The 24,612-nt window shown below is 42.4% G+C and overlaps 1 protein-coding gene across 1 annotated transcript in view; it reads right to left on the minus strand.

Annotated features, from left to right (window-relative positions):
• MSN (moesin) overlaps positions 1-15,482 on the minus strand; it is an 83,546-nt gene extending 68,064 nt beyond the window's left edge. Inside the window, exon 1 of the mRNA XM_004780009.3 lies at positions 15,261-15,482. Coding sequence (XP_004780066.1) covers positions 15,261-15,272 — 12 coding nt within the window. The 5' untranslated portion in view covers positions 15,273-15,482. The remainder of the gene's footprint in view (positions 1-15,260) is intronic.
• Positions 15,483-24,612: the final 9,130 nt, after the last annotated feature.

The raw sequence follows: 24,612 nt of genomic DNA on the forward strand, positions 1-24,612 counted from the left end.
TGCCATTTTTGTCCTCTCTGAAATCTTTGTCGCTGAGAAAGGCAGGATTACACTTTTTTCTTTCAGATGGAGTTGGTGTAGTGTATTCTTGGTTATCGAAATACTCATAGTATGGGGACTTGGAAATGGTAAATATTCATGGTGTGTAAAAAAGCATGATACATAACTACGATCTTAATTACATTAAGATGCTTACTTTTGTAGATACACACATGGGACCTAGAAGTCAAACTGTAAACTGCTTGTGATTATGGATGACTTTGTTCTTTGCTTCTTGTGTTTTTCAGTTTCCTTTTATGCACATGTTAACTTTTAAAAAATAAATTTTTTAAAACCTAAAAAAAAAAAAAAAAAAAAAAAAAAAAAAAGAATATGGGTCCTTTTCTTTCATGTAGATTTTATGTGTTCCACCCATTTGATAACTTGCTTATTAATGAGTTCATCATATAGACATTAAAACATGATTTGACATGAAAAGATGGCCACCACAAAATAAGTAAAAAAATGCAGAACAGTATGGATTTGTGTTATGCATGTATTTAAAATCATATGTGTATAAATACATTTACAAAGGACTGTAAGTTCAGATAAATGGTTGTTATCTCCAAAGAATAGTCAGGTCAGAAGACAAGGAATTCTCCTTTTTTTGTACTATTTCATTTCTCACAGCAAATATATCTTAGTTTCATAATAAAAAAAGCCAAATCATAAATTGTAATAGTCTTTTAAACTATGCCCTACCAAGCAGCACAGACTGTTAATATACCCTATATGGTATCTATCTCAGCACTTTAAGAACAGATGGAGAAATTATTTAAAGACAAGATGACTTTCAGAGGAACTTACCTATTTTGGAGCACCCAACTGTATCTAGTAGGCTTCAACCTAAACCTCCCGAATGCTAGCCACACCTTACTCTCAAAAATGGGTAGGAAAAAGAGTACCTTCTATTGCTCCCCTGATTAGCTGACCTTGATTAAAATATGCCCAATTCTGCAAAGAATTGCCGTTCTGGGCCCTAAGGCAGCAAAGGTAATGGTGGTGGCAGTGGTGGTGGCAACAGTGGCAACAGGAGAACACAGATGTTGAGTGCCCCAAAATGATGATCTATAGATCTTCCCTGCTATCTTCCTTGATCTGTGCCTGGTCCTGCCCATCCCTGAGCATAGGAGTCAACTCAATCCCTAAACCTCAGGAGCACATACCTCTAAATATTAGATAATGCAAGGCATCCCTGCCTGCTGGCTATAGCACAGTGAGCAGCACACACACACAAAAAAAATAAATTTAAAAATTGGGTAGGGGTAAACTTTAAAACTGGGTGGCTCAGATGGTTAAGCATCTGCCTTAGGCTCAGGTCATAAGCTCCAGGTCCTGGGATCAAGCCCCACGTTGGGATCCTGGCTCATCATGGAGTCTGCTTCTCCCTCCCCCTCTGGCTCTCCCCTTGCTTGTGCTCTGTCTCTGTATCTCTCTCAAATGAATAAATATAAAAAATATTTAAAAATTGGGTAATGTTTCAAATATGTACTCCAGAACCAAAGTGTAGGTTGCTTCACAAAGGCATATAGAAATGTCTGCATGGCTGCTATAGAATCCACCAAAAACTTTGATTCAAATATTCTCCCTTGTGATGCTACCAATATTTTGTGAAGACATAAAACAGTGAATGGGAATTGTCTGTGAACTAGCTGACTGCTCACAGGTAAACAGGTTCTCTAAGGTACACAAGAGGGACTACTCCTCCCCATTCCTTGGCACTACTCAGCTTCTTCCAGGGCCCAGCTGGGTTTATATTAGGTAATTTCCAGTGCACCACTGAAATTGTTGTTTGGCTTTCTAGTAGACTTAGTCAAAGAAGTCTGTGAAACACAATCCAACTTGACAATAGTAGCTATTAATGCATCTATTCAACATATATTTTTTGAGTCCCTCCTCTATGCCAGGCATTGTACTAGGTACTGGGATACAATGAGTAGTGGGAAACTCTCCCTGTTCTCATGAAGTTTACATTCTTAGTGGCATAAGCTGATAGAATGGAAGGAACACACTCCTGAGAGTCCTGGCTTTAAGACCTGATTCTGTCCCTGACTATGGGACCTTGAGCAAGTCCTTCCCTTTGTTGTACTTTATAATTAATAGATCTTCCATAGGTTCATATAATTTGTTTCCTCTATAAAACAAAGTCCTGGGTTACTTAAGGGTTTTCAAATGGCCACAACAGCAGCAAAAAGCCACAGTAGTATGTGGAGAAAACAAAACACATCCAAAGACCTTGAATCTGGCTTGGATGGTTGCCCATGAGCTATCTGCCCAAGACAGGTGGATGGGCAAGCCTTTGAATAATATATAGTCAGTGACAGACACAGATACCCTTCCTTCTATCCATGGCAGGTTTGGGGCCAGGAGGCCTGAAAGGTACCCAGCTTCACTGCAGCTTCTATAAATACCTCCACCTCCAGCTGAAAACTTCTACTGTAGTACCATCCATTTGATGTTAAAGAGCTAGAGAGAAGGTGGCACCTCCCTTTCCAGCCCCTTGGGGATATTCTTGACTAGGGCCAGCTGGAGCCACCCTGCTTACATGAATGGGACTTCCCTGCATAACTTCTACTAAAGTACAAAGCTGTGGGTCTTGCTCAGGGAAACCATAGCATCTGTCTTTCTGGGCTCAGAAGCTTAATAGGGAACACACAAGGAAAGAACTTTAAGAGGACAACCAGAAAAATTCTGGGATAGCCTCAGCCTAACTTCCCTACTCTGTACCCCACACCTCACAGAGCACTTTCAGATGCATTAGTGCCTGAATCTTTGCCATAACCCTAAGAAGTAGGGTGTTATTACTCTTTCCATATCACAGATAGGAAACTGAGATCTGGAATGTTTAAGAAGTTTGCACTGGTGGGTCAAGGCCAACAAAACTCTCTCAAGGAGCGTCTCTGCCCTGTAGGTGTTAATTATCTTTCCCTCCTCCAAGGTGTATTTTTTCTATTACTAGTGTCGTGTATGTCCTACTAGGTTCTAATTCAACACTCTTGGATCCCTTGCATACATTATTGCTGCTTCTCTCTCTCTATGTCTGCCACTGACTATACATTCTTCAAAGACCTGTCCATCCCTAACCACCTCCACCTGGACAAAGATCCCCTTCTTGAGGCAGAGTAGTTAGAAGTTTTCAAGTCCATGAGTTTACTGAAGGAAAAAGTCTGAGAGCCTAATGGCTGCAACACCACATGTTAAATATCATAACAGAAGTTCTTATAAAGGAAGTACAGTCCACACACAGAGGATGGTACAACAAATACTAACTACCTAGGAGTATTAAAGAAAGTTTCCAGTGGAGGTGACATGGAGTGGAGGGAGATGAAGAAGACACACTTGATGTTTCAAACTGAAAGGGAAGACATATGCTAGAGCTGAAAGGTATAAAAGGTATGGCTTACTTAGAAAACCTTGTTCCCACAAGCCCATAATATAGCATACATCTGGGGAGGTAAGTCCAGAAAGTAAGCTAGGATGGATCCAGGCATCAAATGGCTTTCTATATATATATCATGCTAAGGGGTTTAGATTTTCTCTTCCTCACATTCACTGCAGTGTTATAAATACTGGCAAATGCTGGGACTAATCTAAATGACTCCCAAAAAAGTAATAGTAAATTATGGCATAGACATTGGATGGAATTTTACAAAACCATGAAAGTGTTCATTTTCGAAAACTAAGCAGCATTTACTTAAGCTTTTAGTGATATATTAAGTAAAGATAAAGTAGTAGTACTTTTTTATATATATAATGACTACACAATGGAAAATTATTATATGAGCTATGACAAGAAATATAAATAAATAATACTTACTATGTTAAATGGTGGGATTTGATGGAAGATTTCTCCACTTACTAAACTCTGTCATATGTCATGTTGTGTTTTATAAAAAGGGGAAATATAATGGCTAACAGACACTTGAAAAAATGTTCAACATCACTAGCCATCAGGGAGATTCAAATCAAAACCACATTGAGATACCACCTTACACCAATTAGAATGGCCAAAATTAACAAGACAGTAAACAACATGTGTTGGAGAGGATGTGGAGAAAAGGGAACCCTCTTACACTGTTGGTGGGAATGTAAGTTGGTGCAGCCACTTTGGAAAACAGTGTGGAGATTCCTTAAGAAATTAAAAATAGAGTTTCCCTATGACCTTGCAATTGCACTACTGGGTGTTTACCCCAAAGATACAAATGTAGTGAAAAGAAGGGCCATTTGTACCCCAATGTTCATAGCAGCAATGGTCACAGTCACCAAACTGTGGAAAGAACAAAGACACCCTTCAATGGACGAATGGATGAAGAAGATATGGTCCGTATATACTACAGAGTATTATGCCTCCATCAAAGAAGATAAATACCCAACTTTTGTATCAACATGGATGGGACTAGAAGAGATTATGTTGAGTGAAATAAGTCAAGCACAGAGAGTCAATTATCATTTTGTTTTGCTTTCTTGTGGAGCATAAGGAATAACACGGAGGACATGGGGAGATGGAGAGGAGAAGGGAGTTGGGGGAAATGAGAGGGGGAAATGAGAGACTGTGAACTTTGAGGAACAAACTGAGGGTTTGGCAGGGATGGGAATTTGGGTGAGCCTGGTGGTGGTCATTATGGAGGGCACGTATTGCATGGAACAGTGGGTGTGGTGCATAAATAATGAATTCTGGAACACTGAAAAGAAATTTAAAAAAATATATTTTTTTTTAAAAAGGGGAAATATAAAAATAACTACTCTTCTTCCATTTGTCTCCTCTTTTTTTTTCTTTTTTTTTTAAAGAATTTATTTATTTATTTGACAGAGAGAGATCATAAGCAGCCAGAGAGAGAAAGAGAGGAGGAAGCAGGCTCCCTGCTGAGCAGAGAGCCCGATGCGGGACTCAATCCCAGAACCCTGGGATCATGACCTGAGCCGAAGGCAGAGGCTTAACCCACTGAGCCACCCAGGCGCCCCCATTTGTCTCCTCTTTTTCCTTCTCCCCTTCTCACTCATCCACCTGCTTGCTTACTCTTCTTCATGAACAGTTATTCTACTCTACCACCTGAGAGGTCTCTAGAAAGGAAAGGCTGACAACAAGGTGGCTGTACCCAGCAGAAAGCTCCTACACAGCCTGGAGGATATTTCAGCCCAATTTTGAGGAAGAATCTTCCACCCAAAAGCACTACCTAGCTCTACCCAACTAAGTCTTCTTCAGTTAAGCTGTCTAGGAACTTGTTCCCAAAGGAAGACAAACACCAAAATACTTCTATTATAACCTCCCTACTGGGAACTCAGGGTAAGTGAAGATCAAATTTGTGGACAACTCCTAGGTGGTTGATATCCTTTATTCATAAATAATAACTATACAAAATGTCAATAAAGAGGAAGAAGAAGATGGGTGAAAACAAATCCAGCCAAGACCACATCATTTCTATGAACTTGCTTATGCCATATCAGCCCATTAGGCCTTGATGGGAAATTCAGAAAATACTCTCTTTTGATCCACAGGTCTAACACCAAAGAAAGCCATATTCGCAAAATACAGGGCCAGTTGAAGGCTCAACACCAGGCATGTGGCAATCTTACTTAAAAATTCCTCCCAAGCCCACATCACCTAGCTCTCCCCATGCAAGGGCAATATAGATATCAGTGACTCAGACAGAGGAAAAGGAAGGGGACCTTCCTTTTAAGGTCTTAATTTAAGACTTGGCCAAAAGCAACTTCATAGCCCTAAGAAGAGGGATGTTGTGGAGGAAGGGAGTAAAGGAAGTCAAATCTCATTTGCATTCAGTTTTGGTTTGTTTCTTCGCCTCCCCCTTCCCTGGGGGAACAATGACCAATTCCAGGGTCTTCTATTCTTCTTGGATTCACCAACGACCTAAAATAGCCAGCAATTGTGGTTTGCAGGCTGGGCTCCAAGGCCCCACCCAAGGCACTTAGCCAACAGTTGTCTCTCCAAACCAGGATGCCCACAGTGAGTTCTGGGGTAGGTGGATCAAAAACCTAATATAAGCAGAGCTCACTGAAATAAAGAGGGTTACTTACGCATGGATAGTTGGGGGCAAAAATAATGTTCCCAGTGTCATTGTAAAGAAAGGACAACTTCTCCAAATAGTCACTGCTCTCTCTTTTGTTAACGCTCTTTCCAAGAAGCCTTATTATCTTCTTAAAGATTGAGCACAAATAGTAAGAATTTCAGGAAAAACCAATGTTCTCTTTAAACAGATATTAAGATTATAGCCCACAGAAATGACTTGCTCAAGGTCACACAGGCAGAGACTAAGAAGCAGATATCCTTTTTAAGTATACTATTTTTTTCATTGCACCATTTCTATTAAAAAGCATTAAGAAAAAAACCACCCAGACAGTATGTCAAGGTTTAAATGTCAGAAAGTTCAGCTCTTTTAACCTAGGGCTAGAAAACTCAGAACTGAGGATGTCACTCAGAGTGACATCAGACCCATTCCACTCAGGAGAGCCAAGTCAGAAGCTTATGCATACAAAGGGCACACAAAGAATTTATTAACTGGAAGGCTTTACCTACTCCAAAGGAATAGTTTAAGATGCTGAGGGGGCCAGGATGACCCCACCCTCCCCCAACACTCTGAGCCTTTTTAGGTTAAGCAGGACTACCTAGGCTGTCAGAGATCAAAATAAGAAGCTAGACAGAGGTGACCAGACTGGGTCAAAAGAGCTTGCAGAGATTTTAAAAAAAGAAAGAAAGAAAGAAAGAAAGAAAGAAAGAAAGAAAGAAAGAAAGAAAAAAAAAAATGAAGGCAGAAATCACAGTTATTCCAGAGCTCTCCCATCTTTCTCTCTTCTCTCCCACCTCTCCCTCACCTCCATCAAAGAGCCTCAACCACCCACTCTAAGCAAGCCCTATACTAAGGCAAAAAAAAAAAAAAAAAAGTTTGCAGGTGGCACTACATAAACTTGAGAAAGGCATTCTCTGTAGCAAAAAAGAACAGGGGACTAGTTGAGGTGGTAAAGGGCATTTGAGGGGGGGAAAATACCAAATAAGGCATACTTGACTGGTAAGGAATCATCAGGAAAGGTTCCAAAAGCTGATGTCACAGGGAGGAAGCGTTTAGTCATTGGTTTCCTCTGGCAACTGGCCTAAGGCCAGGAGGCAAACTCCCAACCTTAGGAAAATGCCCAGGCTATGGCAAAGAGAAAGATAACCAAAAGAGGTTTTCCCCAAGCCCACCCTCAGGCTCTTCTGGAGCAGCTTTTCAAGTACCAACAGAGAGGTATAGCATAACTCTGAAGCAAATTACCAGATGTTCTCACTAAGCATATTCCAGATCCACCATGGTCCAGGTGCCAAGAGGAGTAAGAAACCTGAGGAAGAGGCCTCTGATCTACTCTGGTTACGTATTTTTGTTATTATTGACAGTCTCATGTTAGAGAAAAGAAAATTTCAAAGGCACCCTTCAACGGATGAATGGATGCCTCAAAAGCAAAGAGGTTAAGTGACTTTTGTTCTCGGCATAGGGATTTCTGAGTTATTAATCTCCCAGGTATATCAGCAAGGATGTTTGGAGAGGAGTTTTGCTCACTTAAAACCCTTGAAGATAGTAGTGGGATGCCTGGGTTGCTCAGTCTGTTAAGTGTCTAACTCTTGATTTCAGCTCAGGTCATGATCTCAGGATCATGAGATTGAGCTCCCCAGTGGGCTCCAGTCTCAGTGAAGAATCTGCATGAGATTCTCTCTTTCTCCCTTGGCCTCTCCCCCTACTTATGCCTCTCATACTCTAAAATAAATAAATAAATAAAACATTTTTTAAAACACCCTCAAAGATCACAAAGGTTTGTACAGCTTAACTGATGACACTTAAATAGATTACACTATTACCTTGACCCCCGTCCTACAACTCCATCTCAGATTAGTCATTAGGCCCTGACTGATACTCTGCCACACAAAATATCTACATGGGCAACAGAGACAACAATATTTATTTCAGTTAATTCACCCAATTCTAGAAAACCCAAGGTGAAGTCTTCCCCAACAAACTCCTTCAGAACTATTGGCTCTAACTGACCTTACAAAGAGCAACTTGGTCTATGCTTACAGGTACTCTGTCACTGTCCTTGAAACACCTCAATGATTCCTTCATTTCAGACAAACTCACTTTCTTTTTTTTAAGATTTTATTTATTTATTTGAGAGAGAGTGTAAGCATGAGCTGGGGGAGAGAGAGAGAGAAGCAGACACCCCACTGATCAGGGAGCTCAATTCAGGGCTTGATCCCAGGACCCTGGGATCATGACCTGAGCTGAAGACATATACCTAACCAAATGAGCCACCCAGAATCCCCCAAAATCACTTTCAAGAGAGCACTGGACTAGGGTTTACATCCATGTGCCAAAACCACATCCTCTCCCACTCAGAACAGTCCCTGCTCCCAAGTATACACTTCCTTCAAAGCCCTGTTCATGTCGCATTAAACCCCCTTCTTCTCAAAATCTACAGAAAATGCCATGTAAAATTTATTTTTGTCAAAATGTTTTTAAGTGAGTTAGCCCTAAATCTCCAATTAAATAGGAGATCTATGAAGGCAGCTCCATTCATTTATTTATTTCTCTCATAGTAAATAGTACCTAGTAAACACTCAATAAATGGTGAGAATACAACTGCCTGCTTTCTTTCTTACCCTTCTTATACCTGGCACAACGTTGGGCATATGATAGTTCAGTTCCATAAGTAATCATAACAAACATTTGCATCTAACTTAGTAGATGCTAGGCACAGCTCTAAGCACTTCACAAAAATTGCCTCATTTAAGCCTCAGAACAACCCTATGAAATAGGCACTACTATTATCTTCACTTTACAGTTGAGGAAAATGAGGCACAAGGTAAGTAAATTGCCCAAGGCTGCACAACTAATTGGTCACAGAGCTCAGATTTGAGTCTAAGCAGTCTGATTCCAGAAGCTGTGTTTTCCCCACTACTCTATGCTACCTTTCTATGAAGTCATGAAAAGGAATTTTTTTAGCTCTCTACCTACCTTAGGCTTGGCCTACAACACCTAGAGGTGAGTAGTGAGGGGCTGAGGCCAGGAGACTCCAGTCTGAATTCAAATATCTGCTACAGCAGCAACTACTTCGACCAAAGTACCATAATGTTCTCCTAATTCATGGAACAGGTCAAGCTGGAGCATTGAGTCAGATACAGAGATGTCAGAACTCAAAATTTAAGAAGGCAAAGAGAAAGCAATAATGTGGGTGAGGAGTGAGCAGGAAGAGAAAACAGTCATTCTGGGGCCCCAGAAAAACTGAGTCACCCACTGACTGAAAACTGCTACAGCAGAAGCTATTTAGGGGAACTCTGCTGCAGCCATCTTGTTAATTTAATCACCACAGAACCAATTCTCTGGAAGTCTGTGTCACCTTGGTGAATAGTCATTCTTCCAAGATAGGCAAGTTAGTGAGAGACCACTAACTTAGTAACTGGGAAACCCAAATTCTGCTTTCCAACTTCATGTGATCCTGGACAAGATGACCGACTCCTCTAGCTATGAATACACAAAAGAAATAACCCCTATCCATAAAGACTTTGAGGAGAATAGAGGCCCAGTCTCAAGCAAGAAAATGTGGCTAGACTGTTCTCTTCTTCCCTTCAACACATACATCTGTTCTCTACCACTCATTGCAAACAGAGCAAAAAAACATTTACCTTCCTGGTAAGTGTTACAGTCCCAAAGGCATTGTCAGAGCCTGAGCTATCTCCATATAACCTCTGAGGTCAGCTCTAAACACTCAGAAAGAATTGCTCTTCCCATTACCATAATAACACTACGGTCAAGTCACCCCCAGCGAAGAGGTAGGAAACACTGAGCACCCTGCACCAAGTGCGACTTAGAAGGCAGACCTTAAAAGTTCCTTCCCTAGGGGCACCTAGGTGGCTCAGTCAGGTGGGCATCTGACACTTGATTTCAGCACAGGTCATGTTCTCTCTAAAATAAATGAGTCTTTAAAAAAAAAGTCCTCCCCTACACTGGGGGCCAGCCAACTTGGGTTTTAGTCCCAACCTTATTACTATTTACTCATATCACTTCCCTTTTCTGACTTTTGCTGACCCCACCTAAAACATAAAGGTAGAACTAAATGTTTAAGGCCAGGTCATTTGCTCTATGGCTCATGCCAGTGTTTCTGTTAGAGCTACTAATGAAACAAACCAACTCCCAAGCTAGAAACTCCATTCTGAAGTCAACACCCAAAAAAAAAAACAGTACTCCAGGGGTACCTGGGTGGCTCAGATGGTTGGGCCTCTGCTTTCAGCTCAGGTCCTGAGATCGAGTCCCACAATGGGCTCCCTGCTCAGCGGGGAGCTTGCTTCTCCCTCTCCCTCTGCTGCTCCCCCTGCTTGAGCACTGTCTGTCAAATTAATAAATAAATTCTTAAAAAAAAAAAAGTACTCCAGAGGTGTGGGGGGAAAAAGAAGGTACATTCTAGCAAGTGCTGATGAACTGTGTATTCCCAGCAAAGCCTAGCACACTGCCTGGTATAGAAGGCACTCAAATTTTGAGGAAAAAAAATTTCTGAAGGAAAAAACATAGAAATGGGAGGCTTGAAAGTGTATCATCAAGGCTCTCAAGGATATCAGTACCGGAAAAGTCCCTAAGTGTCCTTATTATTTTTACAATTCCTTCATGACAAATTGGGAGAGACTGAGAGCCTAAAGAAAGGATTTGTCTAAATATTTACTTCATTTGGATCACTTTATTGAGGACAGGGAAGATGTTCTTCCTACATAGAAAGAGAAGAAGAAAAATTCCCAGGTCAGTGTTATTTGCCAATTTCCAAATCAATGGAGTCCTGAGCTACCCTTCAAGTGACTGTTCCTATACCACAAATCCAAACCTAAAATTGAAAAAGTTTTTCAGCTCTATCAAGCATGAATTTGGAGGGATGAATAGCAAAACCAGCCAATCACGACAAGACCACCTCTTGACCACTAGACTGGCCCAAAGGAGACCATCTTTGTACTCTTTTTGGGGAGGAGGCAGAAGAGTGGTGCAGAAAGAGTGGTAGCAGAAAGAATACTGTGAGTTGGGAAAGATGTACATAATAAACTCAGTTCTATCTTTGAAAAATCAGAAACACACTGTTCCCAACCTGTAATAATGCCAATTTTCATCAACTCTAGCCATTAAAGGTCCAACCCTGATTGTGGTGGTAGCCAAATATTCTCCTCTCTGGGGACCATGAGTCTGGAAATTCCAATGAGGGGGACTCCCAAGAAGATACAGATGAGCCTACATAGACTGTTGCCAAGCAACACTAGCAGAACAGAGTTCAGAATAAGTGTAGCTGTCATCTATAGAATTGGATTTAGAGTCAGCGAGATAGACCAGATGGATGACCTCTAAATATCACTTCACCATCCAGGAAAGCACTCTCTTAGGAAGAGAAAAAAATAAAAATAACTCCACTAAAACAAAGCTATTGTTATAGGCAGCTAGATAATAATGGAGAGCTAGCAGAGTAGTGGTCAGTACTGCCTCTGTCATCCACTCACAGAGAAACTTTCCCCTCTACAAAACTAAGTACAGATTAGTTGATATCTTCAAGTGTCCTCCTACCCCACCAGCACCTCTCTGCCCAAAGGGCTGTTCAAGGAACTGCCTAAAGAAAATCCCCAAGATGGTTCCTGCTCTATCATCCATGCTTCCACAAAGGGCTGAATGAACTGGAGAAACAGGGGTGGAGAGATGCAGGATCCAGAGCTGCCCTCTCTCACATATAACTTCCATTCCTAATCTTTTGCCCTACCCTGAAGTCTGTAGGCAGGGTTGGTTCAAGAGTTAAAAACTGAGATTCTTCCTTCTATTCACAAAGTACCATTTCAGTGCCACTCGAGTGGCTCAAGCAATGCTAGGAATGGCAGGAGAATAAACAGTCCACACAGTCCCTGTTAAAGTTTAGCTGAATGCAGATCCAGAAGCCTTCAAATACTTTAAGGAGGTGGATGCTACATCTGCACACATGGATGGTCCTATCAACAATCATTTGATAACCTTCCCCCTGACCTGCTGAGCTAGGGTTAAAAATTCAGCAAATTGAAAAGATCTTACCAAACTGATACTCTAACTAAGACTTAAATTCAAGTTCTGGCTTTGCTACTGATGTGCTATACTATTCTAGGTCAGGTCCTCCTTATCTGTGGGCCTCATTTTCCCCCCTCTATAAATTAGAAGGGTTAGACTTGACAGTTGTGAAGAGCCTTTTCAACTCTAACAAATCAAAAACTCAAGAAAACCTTGAAAATTCAAAACAATCTCTTTCTGGGAGATCAAAAACTCCCAAAGACTTTGTGACCTAAAAAAAATTTAAAGAGGGCAGAGAAGGGAAAAGTTGTTTTTTGTTTTTTGTTTTTTTAACAACTGTCTTAGCAGAAAGTGTAGATGTCAGTTAAATAAGCTTCTTCATTCTGGCAGACTTAGGAAACTGGCAACTAGAAACAGAATCCAAGAATTGGCAGGGAGAGGGTACAGAGAAGCATGTTTTAACAGATTTAACAGAGGTTGGGTTGACTAAGGGAGACAATTGGATGTAAAAGTGAAACCAACTCTGGACAGACTATAGACATAGTTCATATGAATGAACGGATTTGATTTTTCCACTACCCTTCCCTATCTGTCATAATCCAGAAATAGCCTAATAGCCTAACTAGTGAAGGAGGAGCGGCAAATAGGGAATTTTCTTCCTCCATTAAAGTTACTAGCTGGCATGCAGTGAACTAGTATATGCTCCTGGATGCCTCAGCATTGGGATGAGGAATGAGAAAAGTAACAGGAGGCACCTTGTGAAACCCCCAACTCTCAACAGGAGACCACCAAATGCCAACGTCACTATGTCTGAATTATCTACCTCCTTTTATCTGAGGACCAGGAAGTCCTAAGAACAGGGGCAGTTTGCTTTGGGCAGGGGAGAGGACTCAACTTCAAGAACCTAGTCACAGGGCGCCTGGGTGGCTCAGTGGGTTAAGCCTCTGCCTTCGGCTCCGGTTGTAATCTCAGGGTCCTGGGATGGAGCCCTGCATTGGGCTTTCCGTTCAGCGGAGGGCCTGCTTCCCCCTCCCCCTCTGCCTGCCTCTCCACCTACTTGTGATCTCTCTCTCTCTCTCTCTGCCAAATGAATAAAATAAAAAACTTTAAAAAATATTTAAAAAAAAAAAGAACCTTGTCACTGAGGCAGAAAGAAGGGTCCTTGAGATAAGCATCAAAGAGTCTGGGCCCCAGTCTTGGTTATGTCACCATGTACTCTTAGGTTCTTTTCTGTAAGCCCAATATCCTCATTAGTTAAAAGAGAAATAGTGGAGTGGGGAGAGGAAGAAAGTTGCACTAGAGAGTCTCAGAGGTCCTTTTCAGGTCAAGATTCTATGGTCTTAATAGGCATGATATAGTTGTTTCTCCTAAAAGTTGACTATTCCTTGAACTGAACAGTATGGAAAATTCTCCAAAGCTTTCAGACTATCAAAATTCAGCCCTCTCCTTCCAATCTGATTCAAGTTTCAGACAATCTGCATAAAAATACCTTCAGTATTCAGGTACCTTCAGTACCCTAGGCCTGACCTCAAACAGCTCATTCTCCAGGCTCTTTCAAAGCCCAGGAAAAGGATCACCAGGCTATCTTCTTCACCACTTCTGACTGAGATGGGATGGTTAAGGCAACTTTGAGACAATTTCCAGGCCCATCAAGTTGTATTTAAAGGTGAGATATTTTAGAATTGAGGATGAAGGATGCCAGTAGTGAAGAGAGATTGTGGGGCAAAGTCTGTTCTCAGAGATCCACCAATCTATTTAGGTAAAACCACCCACAGAGAGATAAACTGAAGAAGAGTCTCCTGTAAGGATCTTTATAATCTTCTGTGTTGGCAGAAACAGTGGGCTTTTTTTTTTCCCTCTCTCTTTTCAAAACCATTCTCTGTCACTTTATGTGTATTGGGGGAGGCGGAAAAACTCCATGTCATAAAACCATGAGCAATTTTAAAAAGAGAGAATGTAGAAGCACATGCTTGTTGAAAACTTAGTGTTTCTAATAGGGTTTTGAAAAGACAAGAATGACTTGGCAGAAAGTCTGGACTATAGCAACGTGGCAACCAAAATCAGCATACACCCAATGAACCAGCCCCCCACTTCTCTCCTCCAGGGACCCTCGGACCTTCTCAGGGCTACTAGTCACTATCTCAGCACTACAAGGCTCAGACAATCCTCTAGGGAGAGGGATCGGCAAGCACAAGCTTCTTGGCCTTAAGGACGCAAGCCAGGGTGGTCACTAGGCCTTCCTGAACAAGAGAAGGGCTCCAGAAACCTCTTGGTATGACTTGCACAAAAGAAGTAGGACTCATTATTCAGGCACACCCCTCCCATGCCCCTCCCTTCTGGGCATCCGGCCTCCCTATAGGCCCCACTCCCAGGAGGCTTCTGCTCTTCTCATAACAGCCAGCGGGGTGGAGATCAAATCTTAGAAGCTACCACCATTCTAGAAAGGTGTGGCCCTACCGGGGAGAATCCACACCTTACAGAACAATCTGGATGGGATAGAAGGAGACAGAGAACTATTAAGCAATGGGAAGGGCAAGAATCTGTCGGTAGAGAGAGGAAGAAACCAGTCTTCCACACTAGGAAGTAAAGTAGACCTCCTCCTCCAAGTGAAGTATTAGTGATCCTGGATGGAAGCAAACAGCATCTGTTGAGTCCCTCCACAACTCTCTCCTCCACCAACTCTTTCTCCTCTAATAGTCAAAAACATATGGAGTCTCCAGGGGAGACTATAGAAAGGTGAAAGAGGGTGCTGGATCAGCCCACTGCACTTCCTACACCTTTCCCATGGACTCTCCTGGACCAAAGCAGCCTTGTCCCCAGAAAGGCGCCAATTCCTGAACTGGAGGAAGTGTTTCCCTCCCCTGCCCCCGCAGACCATCAGGAGCAAGAGGAGACCTCGGGGTCCCCAAGGAACCTTCCCTACTGCCTCATCCCACATGCCGCCGGAAACTGGAATCTGAGAAAGAGGCAGGTCCCGCCCTGTCCACTTCTAGCCTGGTACCCACTCACACAAGAGGGCTCACCAGACAAGGACTCCATTCTCGCTCCTCCCCAACACAGGCCTCAGCGGACTGCGCGGCGTTCTGAGTGGGCGGATGGCTGGCCAAGCCCATAACCATCAGCAGAGGGTTACTGGAGTCTGCTAGAGCCCCTAGGGCGGCAGCGCACATCCCCTGTACTCACCGTCTTAGGCATGGTGACTGCAAAAGTGGCAGAGTTGATAAAGTTCGGCTAGGAGCTGTCTGGCAGCGCTGAGAACACAGTACAGACAGCACAGACTCAGGGGGCTGGAGGTTCAGATTGGGTCCCTCTCTAGCGCTGGGGCAACTGTTCGGCTTCCTGCTAACGGGCCACGACTTCAGAAACCCCACCCAGGAAAGAGCCGCCCCTGTCGCGTCGCCCGTTTCTTTATGTGGCTGGGCTTCCGCGCTGCTCCCCGCCCTCGAGCCCGCCTTCTTGCCCGCCGCTGGCCTCGCCCCGCCCAGCCCAGCCCCGCCACACCAGCCACTTGGGGGTCAGGCTGGGCCTGGGCACTCTTAGGGAGACTCCCCACCACACGCGCGCGCGCGCGCGCACACACACACGCACACACAGGCCTACTCTCTCCAACGCCTTTCGCAGCCCCCACCCTTTCAAATCCAGGCGGCCCGGCCCCACCCCCAAGCAAGGCCCGACCTTGGGCGGCACCCTGGCAGAGGCTTTCAGCCCTTGACTGCAAGTTTCCATAAATGAGGAGCTCACTACCTATCAAAAGTGTCTGTTCCCTCTCAAGATAGCACTGACTCTCAGAAAGTCCTTGCGTATAGCTAACTTCTTTACTCTGTGACTTGCCCTGGGGATTTCCGCTCTGCTCCCGGTGGCCACACAAATCCCCGATTCTCCCTAATAATCCCTTAGAGCTCTGAAGATCCCATGTCCCCCTGAAACTTCTCTTCTCTTGGCTACACCGCCTCAGCTCCTCCAACACTTCAGTCGTTCTCTTCTGTAGCTCTATGTATCCCTTTTCCCATCATATTCCCACCCCATTCTTACTCAATCCTCATTTTCAACAGAATTTGGCTTATTCTCTGTATCTGTTCTCTATTCATTTTCCTTCCTTCAAATCCCGGTCTTCATCTTCTTCAAATCAATGCCTTGATGCTTTATTCCCTCCCCCCAATACATTCATGATTTATGTGTTTCCTTTCTGATAAGGCTGTAATCTCCCAGGTGGGATGCACCCTCAATCCACGCATTGGAGACGTGTTTGCCAGAAATCATTCTACTTCTTTCAAGGTCACAGAATCTCAAGACAATAGAATTCAAGACTGTAGCAGTTAACTGGATAAGTTTGAGTTTTACTTTGAAAGTGACTGATCATAGTTCTTTTTCCTCCTATCCATAGGCAACAGTGTGCAGGTATGGTCTGAGTATCCTTTACAATGTAGAGCACTACATACCCCAAGGATGATGAGCCAACTTGGTGAAGTGAAATGGATACTTGAGAAGGGTGGTCAGAACACCTGGCTTCTAGGTGAGGCTTTGCCATTAACTCACTCTGTGACCACTTTGTGGCCTTGGGAAGTCCCTTCCCCTCTCTGGACTCGAGTTTCCCCTTTTGTAAGAAAAGAATGGATTCCTGGGCTTCCAAGGTCCTTTCCCACTCTGACATTATAAAAGGATGGGAAGGGTAGTAGAATCCCTACAACAATAAATTGAGTCTAGTAGGGTTGCGTAAGAACTGACCTTGCATTTGCCCTCAGAAATCAGCAGTCTTATTTCCTGCTCCTTTGCTTTCCCAACTCAACAATGTGCATCAATCAGTGTGCCTCAGTTTCCCTCAGTGCTCCCAAGATTCATTGATGTGTGCTAGGGTAAACAAAGTTCCCTGCTCAACTCACTATCAGGGAAAGGCAAATCAAAACTACAAGAAGATATCACCTCACACCTGTCAGAATGGCTAAAATCAACAACATAAGAAACAACAAATGCTGGAAAGGATATGGAGAAAAAGGAAATTTCTTGTACTGTTGGTAAGAATTCAAATGTGCAGCCACTCTTGAAAACATATGCAAGTTCCTCAAAAAGTTCAAAATAGAACTACACTATCATCAAGTAATTTTACTTCTGTGAATTTTTACCCCCAAAACACAAGAACACTGATTCTAAGGTATAATGCACCCCTATGTTAATAGCAACATTATTTACAGTAGCTATATTATGGAAGCAAACCAAGTGTCCATCAACATATAAATGGTTAAAGAATATGTGGTATATATACACAGTGGAATATTATTCAGCCATAAAAAGCAATGAAATCTCACCATTTGCAATGACATGGATAGAGCTAGAGAGTGTAATACCAAGTGAAATGAATCAGTCAGAGAAAGATAAATATCATATAATTTCACTCATATGTGGAATTTAAGAAACAAACAAACAAAGAAGCAAAGTAAAAAGAAATAGAGATAAAGAGATAAATCAAGAAACAGACTCTTTGAAAGCAAATTAATGGTTACCAGAGGGGAGATAGGGTGGTGAGGATGGGTGAAATAGGTGATGGGGATTAGGGAGTACACTTGTTTGTGATGAGCACTGGGTGATGTATGGAATTGTTGAATCACTATATTGTACATCTGAAAGTAATATAGCACTGTATTTTAACTATACAGGAACTTAAAATAAATTCAAAAAATGAAAATTAGATGCTTTAGATGTATTAAGAATTGAAAAAAAAAAGTTCCCTGCCCAAACTATTTTCTTAAGTTGAGCAGTTGACCCTCTAAGGAAGAGCAGCACTCTCCAGAAAGCCTCAGCAGCAGGGATAGCAAGAGCAGCCAGTCACTTTCCTTGACATTACCATGGCCTCAGGAATCACTGATTCCCTCATTTATTAAATCCCACAAGAGCCTCAGACTAGGCTAAGTGCTTAAAGGGTTAAGGGAAGTTGTTTGAAGACTCCAACTGTCATTATCCATTCTAGAAAGTGGAAACCCCCGTGTGTCATTCCCCATGTCCCATGTCAACACCTTCTATAACACATAAGAGAGAGCTGGTTAGGGAGTATCAAGCAGCTTTACACACTATTAAAAGGAAAAGGGCCACAGGGGTCCAAATAGGGAAGGAGGAAGGGAGATCAGAGGGTGGGCAAGCTAAGTAATTTGATGGAAAGAGGGGCCAAGAGAGGATAGGTTTTGCCCTTTGGGCAGGAGAAGGTTGAAAAATAGTAGGAAAGCACAAACTATTTTGTCCAGCCTCCATTCAGGTTGAGGGAACTGAGGATCAGAAAGAGGAAAGAACTTACCCAAGATCAGGCAATAAGTATAAAGAATGGATTCAGGGATAGTAGAGAAGACAAAGAAGTCAGTTAAGCTGTTGTGATAATATAAGCAAGAAATTTTGAAAGCTAGAACAAGGAAAGTAGACCCCCTTCAACTTCACCAGACAGAAGCTGATTATGGTGATTATGGTGAAGCAGCTAGATATTGCTTGAAGGTTACAGTTAAAATCCTCTAGCTAGGAGGGACCCATCTTAGGTATTCTCCCCATCTCCAGAGCAAAGTGGAAGTGGCTGAGGGTCTCTTTTTTTTTTTCAAGATGGCCAGAAAAACACATCTTCGTTTCTTACTTCTTTGTAAGACCCTTTATACCTATATGACCAGAATGTCTTATCTCCCTCACACCCCACTTCCTACCAAGATCCCTTGTGAAATGAAAGTTATCTCAATCTTCCTGTGGCCAGAGTAATCCTGACACTTGGGTTTAGATATGATGACATTTATGCCCTGCTTATAAAAAGAAGACACGTGAATAAGGGTTAACATATATTGGCTACCCTGGGTGAGGGAAGTCAAAGGTGTAAAGACAGATTTTCAAAAGATCTAAATTCAGAAGGTTCAAGGATGAATAGGCAAGTATTTTTCAAGCAGTAAATGTAGGTGAGGGCCAGTTATGAGCAGAGGGTGGTACAGAAAAATTCTAGACCTGGAGCCCATGGAAGCCTGGGGCATCTTAATTGGCAATAAGAGATGCAAAAGATCTGGGCTTTAGAGCCAGACATGGGGTCCAGGTGGAAAGGTTCAGGATTCCTGGGGGACTAGGTCTATTCTGGAACAGCAGCAGATATGGATATCAAAGTCAAATAAATTGAAAGCAGGAACTGCATGATGCAGATGTATGTGAAAGACTATGCCAAACTCAAGAGAGAAATGAGATCAGACTTGTAATCACCTCCCACCCCTAGGATCTAAACTCACTGCAGTAAAGAAGCTTCTGCATTCTAAATGGTATTTCTCCTTCAGAGGACACAACAGTACAGGAGAGAATACCAGAGAGGAACTGGATAGGGAACAGTACTGAATCACAGAGATACTTAAGATAAAGCAGCACCTCACCTTCCCATTTATTGGATGGTAACAGTTGAAAGATCCCATCACTTAGAACTTTCTGAGGGCCGCTTTTCATTTTGATCACTGTTGAAAAGTCCTTCTTTATATCTAAATAAAATCTTTTCCTCTTCACTCAGCACAATTGCTCTTGGCTGATGCTTAGGGAAAGAATTAACTAAGCCTATGAAGTCTCTTTTCTCCCCTACTCCCTTTTCCTTTCTCTTTCTCTCTCTCTCTCTTTCTCTTCTCTTTCTCTTTCTTTCTCCTTCTCCTTATTCTCCTTCTTTCCTTCCTTCTCTCCCTCTCTCCCTTCCTCCCCTCTTTTCTTTTCTTTCCCTTTCTCTTTTTCTTTCTCTCTCTCTTTCTTGTAGGATCCACACCCAGCATGGGGCCCAACATGCGGCATGAACTCACTACCCTGAGATCAAGAGCTAAGCTAAGATAAAAAAATTTGACGCTGAACCAACTGAGCCACCCAGTTATGACTAGTTCCCATGTTCATAAAAGAGAAATTTGGCAGACATGAAAGCAAACTTTAGCTTAAGGTCACACACTCTAAGGCCTTTCTCTTCCTTCCTCTGAGTCAGTAGCCCAGGCACTAAACTATCTGTACCCTTTACACAAGAGAATTGGGGCACTTAGGTGGTTCAGTGGGTTAAGCCTCTGCCTTTGGCTCAGGTCATGATCTAAGGATCCTGGGATCGAGCCCCGCATCGGGCTTTCTGCTCAGCAGGGAGCCTGATTTCCCTCTCTCTCTCTCTCTGCTAGTTCTCTGCCTACTTGTGATCTCTCTCTCTCTCTCTCTCTGTCAAATAAATAAATAAAATCTTAAGAAAACACACAAGGGGGGTGGGGTTATGGACATTGGGGAGGGTATGTGCTTTGGTGAGTGCTGTGAAGTGTGTAAACCTGGCGATTCACAGACCTGTACCCATGGGGATAAAAATATATGTTTATAAAAAATTAAAAATTAAAAAAACACACACACAAGAGAATAAACATAAGAATATACTGCTATCTCCCCCAAAGGAAATGGGTCCTCCTGGTACAATATGGTTGAGAGTACAGTATACTTGAGCAGTAGAAAAATATTGCTTTTAGGCACCCTCAGTCTTTTACCCACTTCTTGGAAGCAAAAGCTAGGGTTTGGGTGAAAGGGGAGAAGATAACTTTAATAAGGCACTTTTTGTGTCCTGAGAACTGAGAAGGACATTTCAATATCTAGCAAAAAAACTTTAGAGGTAGAAATGAGGAGTTTGAAGTTTTGAGGAGTGAAGTGACTTATCACAAAGTTACAGTTTTTTGATAGTGGGACAAGGATTTGGGCCCAAGTTATGTGAGTCCAAAGTCCACATTCTTCCACAACCTGAACTATGACCAGACAAACCCAAGGAGAGAGATGCATTTTAAGATTCATATCATCCCTACACGTCAATGGTCACACTGGATAGCTTGAGATAGCAGGTGGGTAATAATAAACAGTGGTGATAACAGAATCTTGGCAATATCAACTGTCTGGGAATATTTATGATTAATAACGGACCACAGTGAGAAGGAAAAGCTTCTCTCTGGCTTTTCCTCTAAAAAGCCTGGAAATTTTTCAAGAACTTCCCTGAGGCAGCCAATATCAATTCAGTTTGAGTCATATTCCTCTTGGAATATGAAATTAACCCTGCAGAAAGGGTCTTCCCATAGAGTCCTTAGCCCCTATCCCCATCCCCAGTGACCAAAGACCATGTGGGGCCAGAGAGCCTGCTGAGCATAATGGCAACCTCCATGAATAACTCACAGTTCAGTTCACAACTCAATACACCTAGAAGGAAACTATTTGTCCACTCCAACCACACCTCCAGCAGTGACCAGACCCCTGGTCTTATAAGAGCCTCTGCAAGGGGTGCTTACCCTCTTCCTTCTTAGGAGCTCTCCTTCCTGTTGGCTCTGTGTAACTGGTTTTGCTAGTAGCACCATCCTTTGCATGCACACTGTTATCATCTTTAACTCCCCTCTGACTGACCCTTACCATGGGTCACCAAGCCCTGTTCTCTGTCTTTCACAGCTTCTCTCCTCCTCATCTCCATGATCAGTGCCCTAGGTCAACCCTCACCAGCTCCCTGGTCTCCCTGCCTCAAGGTTGTCCCATCTAGGCCATCCTCTACATCCTCCATCTGGCCATCCTCCACACAGGCACCATGGTGATCTTCAGAAATGCAGCCATCACCTGTGCTTAGAGTCATCAGATGACCCCCTCTTCTTAGCACACACACTTAACCTTTGCACACTTCTCTTCCTCTCTTCCTCCCACAGCTTCCCAGCACAGCCCTTCACCTGGAGCCAGGCTACTCCTACCACATGTACACAATATAGTGTGCTCACTCTTGTCTCTGCACAAAGCCCTCCCTTGATCTCTCCTGCCCTCCTTGTACTCTCTGCCTCGCCCCAGCTCCTGTAGTGTGCAAGGTCTGCTGTGCTCATCTGGTTTCCCTCTCACATCTTGCTTTGTCTTGTCAACTACTGTTTTGTTTTGTTTATTTTATTCCCTCCATTTCATGCAAGGCTATAGTTGCTCCTGGGAAGGGATCACATTTTGTGCTCCAGGCATAAGGAGCCCAACACACTTTCAGGCATATCTTTGGAGCTCAGGACAAATTGCTCAGCTAGGCCAGGGAAAGACAGGGATCCACCATTCTCACATCTAGCCTTGCAGGCCTATCAAATTGTATTATGTCCTAATTCTCTAATGGCCCAAATTTCCCCTTACACTAACTTAAGTTCACCTGTTAGGAGACAAAACTAATAGAACAGAGCTTTCTATTCCTGTCTCATTACTTCTGCTCCCACTTACAACTCTCTCTCTCCTCCCTTTTGTGTGCGCTGTGTGTGTGTGTGTGTGAGCCAGTTCTGCTACCAGTCTATCTTAGGAAAACATTCTACTTCACAAGGAGGAATGTAGAAGAACATTTACTGTGATACTATAATAAAGGAAACAAACTAAATATCCATGACTAGGGGACTAATTATGTACAGTATACGTTATGGTATATCCATTCAACAGGACACGGTAGAGCCTTTTAAAACCATGATCTACCATGAAGAGAACTGTGAGTGTGAAGTTACAGAACAATATGAATAGTATGAATTAAAATATCCATGTGATTATATACATGTAAGTTCCCAGAAAAGGAGAAATATGCACAGCAAATCATAGCAGTTGTTATCTCAAGAAAGGAAACTGGTATTAGAAAGGAGAGTAAAGAGAGAATTTTTACTTCCTAATGTATGTATTTCTATAGTATTTAATTTTTTAGTGAGCCTAAATTATTTTTGTAATTATATAAAATGGTAAAAAAAAAAGAAAAGAAACATGAATACATGAATAGGAGGAGAAAGAAGAGGAAGAGAAGGGGGAAGAAGAGAACAAAGGAGAATAAAAAGAATCTAGGAGAAAATGTAGGTAGGCTGTGCAATAGAGTTAGAAGCCAAAAGTTTGTGATAGGCCCAAATAATGGTAAAATTAAAAGGTAGAACAAATGTAATATTTGTGCTGGAGTCCAAAAAGTCAACATCATGGGGAAGATGTGTCTTAGATACAGCATGGGTTAAAAAAACCTCTGAAGTGATGTATGGAATTATCAAATCACTATACTATAGACCTGAAACTAATATAACACTATAAATAAAAGAAAATGAAAAAAAATGAAATGAAATAAAATAATTGAAAAGAAAGACCTCTGAAGTTTTACTTAATAATAAACTTCATAAATGTTAACAGTGAGCTGTGGTTTCCAGTAGAGTTAATTCAGGCCTAGTAGACTAAGGTCCAGGAGGAAAAGATAGTTCTGTCCTCTTTTAGTCAGACCCCATTTGAAGAACTGTATGCTATTGTGGTTCCCCCACTTTAAGGGGAGATACACACATTGGGATATATCCATAGGAGAGTGAGCTAGTTGCAGAGGGCCTGGGACCCAGGATGCATGAGAAATAGTTGGAGTATCTGAGATGGTTTGACTTTGAAAAGATTTAGGGGGATGTTGTCTATGTGTTTGGACTTCAGAATGGTTACCTTAAGAAAAGGTAATAGATGGGCTCTATACAGCCCCAAAGGACAGAGCTGTGAGAAAGTTATGAGATGCAAGGAAGAAGGCTCTTATCATACCTGTCTAAAACTGGAGAGTCACTGAATATGTTCTGAAATCATGGGGCAACTGGGTGGCTCAGTCTGCTGTATCTGATTCTTGATTGGCTCTGGTTATGATCTCAGAGTTACGAGATCAAGCCCCACATAGGGCTTTTGTGCTGGGTGTAGAGCCTGCTTAAAATTCCCTCCCTCTCCCTCTCTCTCTGCTCCCCACCTCTTCCTCAAAAAAAAAAAAAAAAAAAAAAAAAAAAAGGAGATGTGTGAGCAAAGATTGGAGAAGCCCACTCTGGGAGGTTGGAGAACAGATTCCTATACAATAAGAATCTATGAAACCAATGTTTTAAAGACCCTCAGGTGAAAAAGAAGCCACTATCAAATCATCATCTCATTCACTCCTAAGAACATCTTAGTTATGATAGGTATCAATCCTTATCTGACAGATAAGGTAACTGAGGCTCAAAAAAGTGAGGTCACTTAGGCTCAAAAAAGTGAGGTCACTTGGCCATGATCACATCACAGTAAGAAACCCAAATTAAGCCATTTGACTTTATTACTCAGCAGCCATGCATTGTATTCATTTAGAAAATGTGTGTGAATGCTTACTATACACAATGAATTGCACTAGGCTCCAGGGATGTAGACATATAGAAGTCACTACTTCCACAGAGCTCCCAGCCTCATTCAAGAGACAGATGAGAAATGTTATGTAAATAATGTGGTTTTTTAATTTATTTTCAGCATAACAGTATTCATTATTTTTGCACCACACCCAGTGCTCCATGCAATCCGTGCCCTCTATAATACCCACCGCCTAGTGCCCCGACTTCCCACCCCCCACCGCTTCAAAAACCTCAGATTGTTTTTCAGAGTCCATAGTCTCTCATGATTCACCTCCCATTCCAATTTCCCCCAACTCCCTTCTCCTCTCTAACTCCCCAAGTCCTCCATGCTATTTGTTATGCTCCACAAATAAGTGAAACCTTATGATAATTGACTCTCTCTGCTTGACTTATTTCATTCAGCATAATCTCTT

This window comes from Mustela putorius, unplaced genomic scaffold, assembly GCF_011764305.1.
Source record: "Mustela putorius furo isolate JIRA1106 unplaced genomic scaffold, ASM1176430v1.1 tig00000549_pilon_pilon_pilon, whole genome shotgun sequence".
Classification (NCBI taxonomy): domain Eukaryota; kingdom Metazoa; phylum Chordata; class Mammalia; order Carnivora; family Mustelidae; genus Mustela; species Mustela putorius.